At 39.8% G+C, this 12715-nt stretch overlaps 1 protein-coding gene across 1 annotated transcript in view; it reads left to right on the top strand.

The window, feature by feature from the left end:
- The window catches only part of PDE11A (phosphodiesterase 11A), a 406648-nt gene that overhangs the window by 207922 nt on the left and 186011 nt on the right, over positions 1-12715 (top strand). The window contains exon 6 of the mRNA XM_024732913.1: positions 2473-2605. Coding sequence (XP_024588681.1) covers positions 2473-2605 — 133 coding nt within the window. The remainder of the gene's footprint in view (positions 1-2472; positions 2606-12715) is intronic.

Here is a 12715-nt window from a genome sequence, read left to right as displayed (position 1 = left end):
GATTTTCAACAATGAATAATGTGTTCCAGGCTCACAGAATGTCTGTTATCTTCCCCCATCTCCCCAATCCTCTAAACAACTCCCTTCTGCCAATAGTCCCACAGGCATACAGCAGCAAAATGTAAGCCACTGCTGCCTGTCCACCAAGCCCTGTGGAATCATCTGCAGTACCTCCTGAGTGGCCAGCATCGTCACCTCCCACTGCACAACTTAACTGGTCTGCCAGGACCTCTCCCCACCGTCAGCCTCTCTTAGCCAGTTCTTCTTGCTCATTCTCCCTGGATTAAGTTTCCTAAGGTCACAGCTCAAGTCCTGTCACTTCCTGCTCAATACCCTTACATCGCTCCCCATTGCCTATAACATAGGTCTCAGCTCCTTGGTCAAAGCCTCCACCTTTGGGCCCTGACCTCCTGTTCAGTCTTATTCCCCACAGTATGCGTCCCGTGTTCCAAGGCGATTAATCTGTGTTCCAAGAACACACCCTTCTACTCTGCTGCTTCATGTCCTTTGTTCCTGCTCTTTCTTCCTCCATTGGTGCCTTCTTCCTCACCCTTCCAATCTCTCCTTGCTGAACTCTTGCCCATCCTGAGACCCACTTAAAGGTTTTTGACACTTGTTGATAAAGCTGCTTCCTTCCTTAGTTCTCGGTTACCCCTCCTCAGCCTCCCCCACCCCAGCATTTCTTTCGCAGGTTCCCTCCCTGGCTCGTCCCCAGGGTCCTGCACAGCTCTTCTTCCCACCACACACCAGGTCAGCATTTTCCACATTGTTTCATCACAGAAGAGACGTAGACAAAACCTGTGGTACACAGGCATCGCAGAATGAATCAATAGCTTGGTTAATCACTGCAAGAAATCATCAGCATTGAATGATTTTATAAGCTGACAAGTGACTTCATTAAGTTGGAACCTCATATCAGGAGCACTGTTATGTTTCTTCCTGTATTTTGCTTTCATTACAGCACAATGTAAAATTTCACTTCACACAGGTAGAATACAGCAAAGAGAAAATAAAACATTGTTGTTCCTTTGTTTGTTTGAGAAAATAAAGGCTTCATCTTCTCTTTGAAGTCCTCAGTCTTTTTCCTTCTTTGACTTAGCCATCATCTGAGAAATTCAAGACTCTGCTTTTTATTAACACTTCCATCTTCAGCCAGAGATCCATAGGGAATACGTTTATGTACCAATAACGTTTAATATGCAATAAGGGCTGAATAACCTCACAAATATATGTTGAATTTATCAGATGCAGACCAGCAGTCATTACAGATGAGATATATTCATGATGGTAAATGATGTCTGTGCTTCCCTCTCATTCACACATCTGGTGGCCTCTCCATGTCAGTTTCTGGCATTCTCAGTATGGCACAAATTCCACACAGGCACATTATTGCATAGTAACAATGACTGTGTACAGCATTTAGTGTTTTTATTACATATAATGCAGCTTAGATTAAAAAGTCAACAGAGTTATTATACTGACTGTAGTACACTCATTAACATCTTCAGGAACCCAGGGTTCCACAGAATGTAGTTTGGAAAACATTGCCCTGTATACTTGCATTCATTTACATAATTTCAGTTATTACTGGTCAAGCCACAAATCTAACATCCTCCCTGAAAATTTTCCTTGATATTGTTAATTTGAACAGTGCTCAAGTTTGCATTTCCACAGCTCGTGGCAGTGCTCAATAGGCATGGGGGGAAGAAATGATGGAAGGGAAGGATGAAGTGAGGAATCTTACTAATTCTTATGGCATTTCTGTAAATTTGACATTTGTAGTGAAGTAGTGAAAGTGACACAAAGGAAAATTCACAAAATCATTTAACATAAAATTCCTTGTTAAAATCAAATATGGATTATTTTAAATTATTATTGTTAAGGGTAGAATTAAAACAGATTTTCCAGTAAGATTTTGTAAGTAGGAAGTGTGTTTTTGTTAAGAAACATACTCTGAAACTACAACAATAGTTACAAAACACTAACACTGAGTCTAGATGTGCTCTTTTGCTACACTTAAACTTTTGTAAATTCTCAATTTATTTCTGGATTTTTCTCCATCCTTAGGTTTAATTCTCCCTGGTATCAAACATCTGGTCTGCTTAGTTAGGGGGTGCAAGCTAGGAAGGTCAGTGGTCAGTGGAATTGATTATGCCATGGCGTTGGCATCCTATCATCAGTTTTGGTCATTACCTGGTTATCTGCTTTATGTCTGCCTGTTTTGGGGCCTAAATACAACCTAGAGTTATCCTCTGGATCATAGAGGATCTATCATTTCTACCCATGGAGTTGATTATTTTACATGATAAAGTAGCTGCTTATAATTACCTCACTATTGTTCTGTGATTAAGGTCACTTACCCCTTCTTAATGAGGGTAGGTAATCCTGCCATGAGTGTACTTTTGCAGGGTTTGCTTGCAGGTAAACTGATGTTTTTCTCTTTTCTTACTGCCTGCCTTGGTGTTCTGATAGTTTCAAAGAAAGCATGGAGAAATCATCCTACTCCGACTGGCTAATAAATAACAGCGTTGCTGAGCTGGTAGCTTCTACAGGCCTTCCAGTAAACATCAGTGACGCCTACCAGGATCCCCGCTTTGACGCCGAGGTAAGAGGAGGCCTCTGGTTGCAGTCTTAAGGTTCGGTTGTTACCCTGCTGATGGTTTGCTGGCTGAAGCAAAAAAGGGACATCATACAACTCGAGAGCAACCCCTGAATTTACTGGCAATTCTTCTAAATCTTTCCCCTGTGATCTGAGTTTTAGCATCTCCTACTGCTGACTGACAGGAAAGCTTCCTCTCTCTACCCTGATTTGTGGCAAAATGGCTATATAGTTTAATTGCATATGTTTGAATCCCTGCCAATTATATTGTTATATTTTACATGTCTCTGAACTTTATATAAACTGAATTATACTGTATGTATTCTTCTGTGACTTGCTTTTCCATTCAATATATGTTCCTAAGTCACATGAATTTGTAATTCATTCATTTTCACTGCTGCAAAGTATTCCATTGTATGAATAAGTGTCACTTTTTTTATCCACTGTAGTATCGATGGAAATTTGGATTCAGTGTTTCACTGTTACACACATAACTGCTAAAGACATTCTTTAGTCCTCTAGTCTGATGCTCTTTTATGATTGGGGGCATTTTGTATTAAACATATAAGTAAACGCATGCATTAAGTATACTCATGCACATTTTATATTAAACATAGTTTATATTAAACTATGAAATGGTTAATAATAAAAATGTGTATATAACATAGTTATTTCCCGATAGAAGTTAGTACAACTACCATATTTTATAAGATTGCTCCCAAGAAAGAGTACGTTGGCTTCTGTTACTGTTTAATGTTAATTATGTAGGCGCATTGTGCTGATGTACAGAATATATTAATATATATTCTGACTTGGCAGAAGCCTAACTTTTAAGGTGGTACAGAGTAGCATCCAGATAAATTTACATTAATTTATAAAATGTCTCTACGGATGTGTGTGCACCCATGTGTGTGTGTGGTGTGTATTCAATAAATTGCAAGATTAAATTACTACATTACAAAGCTAAGGTCTGAAGAGTAACAGGAGTGTTGCAGTGAGGACGGTGGTGTGTTCCAGGCAAGGCTGAGAGAGCATGAGGAATCTGGGAATGGATATGAGTTAATGTAGCTGGAGGGCCGGGTTGATGAGGTGGGGGAGGGAAGTAGGGGCAGGATCGCCCAAAGGCTTTGAAAGCCCTGTTAAGAAGTTTGAGTATTTATCTTGGGCAATGGGGAAACACTAGTTGAGTTGCAAACGCGGGAGAAGCAGGAGTTATACTTTAGAAAGATCACACTGGCTTCAGAACAAAGGTTAGATCAGTAATAATAACTGAACATTTAATCAGAAATGAGAGCTGGTCTACGACTCTGGAGACAGACAAGGATTCAGTCCTAGTCTCTCAGACTCCAAAGCTCTGCCTCTGAATCCCACCCTGTGCTGTCTCCAATGTCTGGGGTGGGACACAGCAATGGTTGGGAGGCTGGAATCCAAGTCAAATTTATAACTTCATTCAGATCTTTGCAGATGTCTGCATGGAAAGCTTAAATTCGTGAAATTTACCACATCTCTGTGGCTGCCTGGAATTCTCTTTCCCCAGGCTACATCCTCTACGTATTTTCTATTCATTCTTCAACATCAAGTGGAGATGCCTGTATCTTGGACATCCTTTCATGAACTCCCTTTCTGAGTTGGGTGTCTCTCCAGTGTGCTCTCTTAGCTGCCCCAATGCTAACCAGCCTCTAGCTCTTGTCAGTTCTGATGCAGTATTTCTGAGCTTTGAGATACCCTCCTTGGGAAAGTACACAGTCCAGAACTTCTTTAGTTCTCCTCCTGTAAGGAAGAATACCATCATCCTTGGTTCTGTGACTAGCAGAGCAGAAATGATTTATAGGTGTCAATATTTATATGCATTAACATTATAATTGGGCTAGGATTGTTGTTATGAAGTTTTGCCTTTTGCTATGTTTCTTTCCTTCTTGACTTTAGAGAGAGGATACTGAAGAAAAGACCTCTAAACACACACTTTTATGAAGAAATGTTCTCAGTATTCTATTACTAACATCAGTAACAGCTGAACAAACTGAAAGGCTAGGTATGCAGAAAAAAATCATTAATTGCCAATTCATTGTTACAAAGTCAACATGTTAGATTAGAGGTTAAGAGATGATGGTCGATTCCTACCCCAAATTATAGTGCTAAATTTGGTATGGCTTGCTATTATTCTGCTCTGAGCTTTGGGCCATAAAGTCAAATTCTGGGGTAGCAAAAAGAGTCAACAAATTTACACCATTTTAAAAGTTGGTTCATAAAACATATGCAAAAGTGTAACAAAACATGATAAACACCCACCACCCAGTTTAAGAAAAAGAATACAATCATTACCTTTGAATCCTTGTACTGATCTTCCCTAATCCAGTCTCCTTTATTTCCCACACACTATCCTAATTTAAATTTAACATTCCTTTGCTTTTATATATAGTTTCATCACATATGTTTGAATCCCTGCCAAATATATTATTACATTTTTTACATATTATTACATATTTTACATTTTGCATGTCTCTGAACTTTATATAAATTGAATTATACTGTATATCTTCTTCTGTGGCTTGCTTGTTCAGACTGAGCCACAGAGCTCTCCCTCAAGAAGCTAAGAGGCTTGAACCTTCTCCTTACAAGCCTGATATAAGATGGTGTAGATGATATGATAAAGATTATCAATTCAGATAATATCTTTCATTAACATACTATTTCCCTCAAGATAAAAAAATACAATGATAAAATGGAATTGCTTCACCCTTTCACTAAAGGTAATTCTAGAGTTATCCTAGAGACAGAGGGTATCAGAGGGAATTGTGCTGTCTTCTTGGAAAGGTTTGCATCCTCTCTTCTTGAGTCTGGTATATGGGTCCATAATTCCTCCCAGTAATCATAACTAAGTAGTTGTTTATCAGTGATAGAATATAAGGAAATCATTTTTTTAATCCAGGATTAATGGATTATCTCCAATAGGTATCTCCACTGGGAAAACTATATGCTTTTTTGTTCTCTACATTCACTAAGTTCCCTGAATAATTTGAGGCTGGTTAACAAAAATGATAATTTGCAGGGAGGTTTCATGGGGAATTCTTTTCAAAGCATTTCCTATTTTTTCATATAGATTTTCTCAACATAACTCTATATCCTGAGCACTGGCATCTATCCTAAATTTCTCAATGGCTCAGTGACTAATTCTGGCAGTTTGAATTCTCTTCACTGAACATGAAGAAGGACACCAATTCATTAGACAGCAGGGACCTGGGATAGAGCCCCCCAAAGTGGATTGGCCTTATTCTGGGGTTTCATACTGTAGATATATCACTTTCAGTTAATAGAAATATTAGAGATTTCTTTCATTTACAGGTGAGGAAACAGAGGTTCAGAGAGCTGAAGTGACTTGCGTAAGGCCACACAGCTTCCTCAAGACAGGGCACAGAACAGACTATGGGCTTTCCGATTCCTAATTCAGTTCTCTCTCCTTGAGTGGCCTCTCACGGGGACCAGCTGCTCAGGGGCTGCCTGGAAAACAATCACCACTCTGTCATTCCTCTGTCTACACAGGTGTAGGAATTTATGTACGGCAGACCTATCTTTTTGTCCCAGCTGCCCTACTCACCAGCTGGGTAGTCTTGGGCATACTACTTGCATACATAATGTAACGAGTAAAATTCTATATAAATATTTTGTAAATCTTGCAGTCCTATAAATATATAAATGTCAGGTGAAGATTTTAGTCTGGTTGAGGACTAGTTTTTCAGTTCTTGAGGGATTGCTAGAAGCAGGTCCTTTTCTCTAAATGAGGAGGTCTTTACACAGAACTACAGACCAGCAGACCTCGATCATGGACAAGCCAATGTCAATGTCCTTTTCCTCCAGAGACACAGTGAGGAAAGAAGAGGAAAGTCTCTAGCCAAAGAGAGAAATAAAGGGTGACTGTTGACAGCAAAAAAGGGATGGTGGCAATAATCTGATAACTTGTAGGTCTTCAAGAAAGCCAGGTCTTTTCCTGTCTGGTCAGAGGAGAAACAATAGCAGGTGTTACCTACAAAGGTGAATAAGGCTGGATGCATGTCCTATGGCCTTGGGCTGCTCTGGGGAGATGTTCACCATATCTTCCCCTGCGGAGACCAGCAATATGTGGCCCTGGCTCTTCACGAGGGTGGCTGGCCAGCCATCCAGGGGCCAGGTTACCCAAGCACATTTAGGTATGATCGGATTTTAGGGGCTGGCTATACTGCCCAGGCCCAAGCAGCCCACCAGTCCTTAAATCATAAGGCTAAAAGCCAGTGCCTAATAAGAGAGAATTTATTCCATCAACATTTGCTTTGGCTATACAAAGTGGAAACTGTATTTCTCATTTCTGTGTCTTTCCTACCTTGTAACTTCTGGTAAGTCCTGAGAAACTCTGCCCAAAGATATGCAGCAAGAGAACGATCCTTATTTTGAAATCTCAGTTGTGAAACCCTTGGTCTTCCTTTTTATTTTATTTTTATTTTTTTGCGGTACGCGGGCCTCTCACTGTTGTGGCCTCTCCCGTTGCGGAGCACAGCCTCCGGACGCGCAGGCTCAGCGGCCATGGCTCACGGGCCCAGCCGCTCCGCGGCATGTGGGATCTTCCCGGACCGGGGCACGAACCCGTGTCCCCTGCATCGGCAGGTGGACTCTCAACCACTGCGCCACCAGGGAAGCCCCTTGGTCTTCCTTTTGATTGAAGCTACAAAGGGGTGTCTTTAATGTGATGTAAACCTCATCCCAGGCACTTGCTGTGAGGGCTGCGGGGCAAGTAATCATAGTTGTTTACCTGCTGTGTGTTCTCTTTGTGATTGTTTTAAATATTTAATGATGTTCCCTCCTTGTGGTGAACAGAACGACTTAGCAGTGAGGCACAGTGATTACTTGCCTTCTGTCTGCCTGTTTGACTCCTAGAGAGGTACCTGCTGGGCTTGATAGCATGCATAGTTTTAAGGCCAAACTCCTTGGTTTATGGATGGAAAATTATGACAGAGTGGTTATATAAGATAGTCACAAAGCCAGAACCAAATTTCTGAGGTTTACATTCTGCAGCCTTATGAAGATCACTGTATGCTAATTCTCTTACAAGATTCTGCAGTCCTCAAAAAGGATGCAAGACAGAAAAGACTGACTAAATATAACTCATTATATTTATTCATAGTGGCTCAAGAAACACTCACACTCATGGGTTATCATGCTAGTGGGTTTTGTAGTTTAATCAGTCATTTGCTCTGTGGTAGGGGTATTCATGCTTGGCTCCTGAAGACACGGACAGGAATATTATGTATATTAATTTTCTGTTGCTGTGTAACAAATCACTACAAATTCAGCAGCTTAAGGCAAACACCTGTTTACTATCTTCTGTAGGTCAGAAGTCTGGCATGATGCCTAGGGTCTCACAAGGCCTAAAGCAAGGAGGTGGCCAGGTGGCGTTCTCATTTGGTCCTGGTGTTCTTTTCAAAACCCATTCAGCTTGTCGGCAGAACTGAGTTCTTGCAGTTATAGACTGAGCTTCCCATTTTCTTACTGACTGCTGGCCAAAAGTCTCTCTTAGCTCCTAGAGACTGCCCTCAGGTACTACTAGCCATATGACCCTCTCACAACTTGGCAGCTTACTTCTTCAAAGCCAAAGGGAGAAACTCCAGTTGGCTCTCACAGAGGCTTACATAATGTCAGGAGTGACACACGAGAGGCTGTCCCATCACAGCCTTATAACATAACCTAATCAAAGAAGTGACAGTCCTATCACATTCACAAGTCCTGCCCACACCTGAGGGGAGGGGATTATACCAGATTTGTACAAAGTAAAGGGTGGGCAGGTGTGAATCTTAGAGGCCATATCTTTAGAATTCTGCCTATAACACTATAATAAAGACCAAAATTGAGTCCGTACAAAATATCCCATGAGATGATCTGTATGTCCTGATATGGAAAAAATGTCCACAAGAACAAAAGCAAGTCATAGAGAAGTATGTTTAGAATAATGTTTAAAAGTATGTATAGAATAATATATGTAGGTATATATACATATATATGCACATATTTATCTAATAGACAACAAACTTAACATGTCCAAAACAGAACTTACAATCTCTTTTCTGCTAAGCTTGCTCCTCTGTTTCCCTATCTCTGTTACGGCAACTCAGTTCTTCCTAATGCTTGTGCCAAAAATGTTATAGGCATGATTCTCTCGTGTTGCACATCTAACTCATCAGGAAGTATAATTGGCTCTACCTGCAAAATTCATCCAAAATCTGACCATTTCTCACCACTCAACTGCTACCACCCAGGTCGAAGCCACCATCATCTCTGGACCATTTCATGGTCGTAGCTTCTTAATCTACTTCTCTGCTTCCGCTCTTCCCCTCCACACTCTTTTCTCAATACAATACCAGGGGTTTTAAATTTTTAAGTTATATTGTATCACAAGTCAGCTCACAAAGTTTTCATAGTCTCCTTACTTCACTAGAGTAAAATCCAAACTCACCGTTCTTTCAGAGGTTTACAGTGCCCTACACGATGTCACTTCATTTTCTATCCTCAGCCTTCATTCATACTTCTCCACCCACACCAGTCTCCTTGTTATTCCTAGAACATGCCACTCATACATCTACCTCAGGGCCTTTGCACTGGCTACTCCTCTGCTGAAATACTCTTTCTCCAATGTCTGCGTGGGTCACATCCTCACCTCTTTATAGTCATCGTTCAAATGTTACCTGTTAGTAAGGTCTGGTGCCCTTGGTATTTCTAATCCCTTTTATGCTGCTCTATTTTTTCCCCATAATTTTTAATACCTTCTAACATAGTTTATTTATGTATTTTTTTGTATTGTTTACCATCTGCCTTCTCTCACTAGAATGAAAGCTCAAAGAAGGTGAGAATTTTATTGGTTTTGCTCACTGATGTATCCCCAACATCTAATAAGCATTACTATTGAATATTGTTCAATATTGTTGAATATATTATCTGTGTTATTTATGAATAATTGTATATTGTTGAATATTATAAATTGATGTATGAACATATTACATATTTGTAGGAAAAGATCAGGAAGAACTTATCCCAAACTGTTAATAGTTGCTATCTCTAGAGATGGCAAGATTACAGCTTTTGATTTTGGTTTAACTTGAAAATTTCATGAGTGCATATATTGTTTTTGTAATTAGGCAAAATTATAAAGATGTTTTAAAATGTTAGACCTTTTATATCTTATGTGAAATTATATTTTACCAGGCTATTATGAGCCCTCTAAAAACTATAAACTATTACTCAAAACCAGAATTGAAATAATGCAAGATCTAAGTAAACTAACTTGTCTTGCTGTATCTTTGGGGAATTCAGATGGATTACTTTCTATTGCCCTCGTCAGCAAGGAGTGTTGGTTGGATTTTATTCTAACTAATATCCTTGTCTGAGACTGTCCCAACAGCATGTATATAAACTGCATTTGCAAATGACCTGACATTGGGTCAGGTGGCTTCTTGGAGTGCATACTTAGTTACAAATACCTTCACCATGAAACAATTATTCTGGCCTTGCTTTTAGTCAGCATTGTGCTTATGAACTCAACTCCCAATAATTAGTTACACTCTAGCACATCATCTGTGAAGCTTTCTGCCCTTTCTTTTTCATACTAGATCAAAGAACACCTTAAAACAAGTATACGAATGCACAACAAGCTATTATTTACTCAATGTAAGGTATACTATTCTGTTGCTTAATTTAGTATTTCCTTCCCTTTATATAGTTATGGAAAGAATTTTCAGAGCCATTACATGCAGGGTTTCTTTTCTGCCTGCAACAGAAATGAACAATTGGACCCAACATTTAAATAGGAAAGGTTCAGCAAGGGGAATGGCAGAAAATAACTAAAAAGTAGGGCAGGCCTTATTCATGGATGGTTTGGTGGTCTATGTGTTACAGATTCAGGAGTGGTGGAAAACCCATCAGCACCCAGGTCTCCTCTGCCGTGGGGGGGCTGATGCCCAGAGTTACACAGTTAAATCTAAGATGTCATGATATTAATTCTGTCACTCTTCAATCCTATGCAATTCTTCCCTGTGACGTTCTTTCTCTGATTAAAAAACAAATTTTTTTTTTATTAAAGCCTGTTACAGACAACTCAAAAATTCTTACCCTTGTCCTGTAGCACTTAAGGATAATGGGACTTCAGTCTCTGAGATCCTTTGACTTAGAGCATTAAAGCCCCTTTCGCCTGTCAGATCTTCACAGCAAAGCACTTCTGCAATCTGGGATGCTGAGTGCTAGCCTGGCAGGACAGCTTCTTTTCCATTCTTTGTAACGCCTTCTGGTCTATCAGTTATGCTTCTGTTACAAAGGGAAATGTGGAAAAATGGAACCATTAAGAGGTAGGGCTGAAAAGCACTTGCTCCCGGTAATCTCTCAGTTGCTGATACTTAGTGTAAACCAGGCTGAGAGCCTTTCCCGAGAATGGGACTTGGTAGGGAAGATTGGACAATAGATATAAAATTTCCAGATGACCAGGAGGGTGAGGAAAGTTAGGAGGATTACTAAGACTTGAATAAGTTATACAATGGGGAAGATGTGAGTAGTGAAGACAAATAGGGGGCCATGGTTCTAAGGGTCGAACAGACTTTGCTGCATAGGTGGTGGAAGACAATGCGTCGGCTCTAAGTCCAAAGGTCAGTTATTTTTTAGGAGTGCTTTCGTCAGGAATTTAAGGAATCATTTGTAGGCAATGTTCTAGAAACCTATGTGCAGATGAGGTTGGCATAAAGAAATGCCTCTTTGTTGTTTCAGGGAAATCAGGGGACTGACTCAGAACATCTCCTCCCTCACTTGTCCTAGTACCAGAATTTCTCACTGGTAGATTGGTGTTTGGGGGATAAAGTACTACTTTAGATTACTATTAAAGTTGCACATATCGTTCTAGGGGAAGAAAACACATTGCACATTAATGAGTAGTGTTATGTTATCACCAATTCTTTTAACATTCCCCTTGACTGCCTTTGAGAGTCTGGAAAATATGACAGGTATGTTTTGATGGCTCCATGAGGTAAACCATCTTAAATTATATCCATTAACTGGAAAGACCCAGTGAGGACAGAGACTTGGAAAATTTTTAGTATATACATCTTTAATTGGAAAGAACTAGACACCCCTAGATAATGTATTTATTTTAATGGTAGCCTCCTGGAAAGGCTGCTTAGTCTTATATGGTCTAATATTTGGGACTCTAATGATGTGAATTTTAATCTTTATCTTTCCAGAAACAACAGCCATTGCCACAAATAGACAACTAGGGGATTGCCTCAATGATCTTAAAATTGGAAAATTCACTCTCATCATACTCTGCCATCCTTCCTTCTTCCCCTCTCCCACCTTGTTGGGCTCATCAAGCTTGCTAATCGTCACCACCCCGTCTTCCCTGTGCTTATAGCCAGTTAGTGCTGGCCCCACTTCCCTTTCTCAGCCACAGTGGGAATGGCTTAGAAATACCCTCAACATCCTCAGTCACCGCTCCCCTCCTCCTGGGCTCAGCCCGTGCGAGACTCTAGCTCTGCTCTCTCAGTGTGGCCTTCCTCTTCTCCAGAACTAACCACTTTACTTCTGTTCCTGATCCCATTCCTTCTTCCCTTGACTATCTTTGCCTTCAGTTATCCTTCTGTGTTACTAAATCCAATAGCCCATTTTCAGCGCTTATCCTGTTTGACTATTGTGCAACATTTGACACTGTGTTCCCCTATAATTCTATTTAGAAGAGAACTTTTTCTCTTGTGTACAAGTAATTCATTATCTAAAATTTAGAAAATAGAAATAGTAGTTTAAAAAACTCCCATAGGCAGAGTTCTTTCACAGTGTCTACATGTATCAAATCATAATGTTGTACACTTTAAATGTTACAGTTTTGTCAATTATACCTCAATAGAGCTGGATGAAAAAAAGATCAGTGGTTGCCAGAGGGATGGATGGATGAATAGGTGGTATACAGAAGATTTTGAGGGCAGTGAAATTACTCTGTGTGATGCTGTAATGGTGGATACATGTCATTATATAGATTTATATATATATATTTATATATAAATAAATATATATATTTATTTATATATAAATATATATTTTATATATATAATATTTATATAT

Source organism: Neophocaena asiaeorientalis, unplaced genomic scaffold (genome assembly GCF_003031525.2).
Source record: "Neophocaena asiaeorientalis asiaeorientalis breed wild unplaced genomic scaffold, Neophocaena_asiaeorientalis_V1.1 scaffold96, whole genome shotgun sequence".
Classification (NCBI taxonomy): domain Eukaryota; kingdom Metazoa; phylum Chordata; class Mammalia; order Artiodactyla; family Phocoenidae; genus Neophocaena; species Neophocaena asiaeorientalis.
The sequence above is the reverse complement of the archived record's forward strand: the minus strand, read 5'-3'. Positions and strand labels throughout refer to the sequence as shown.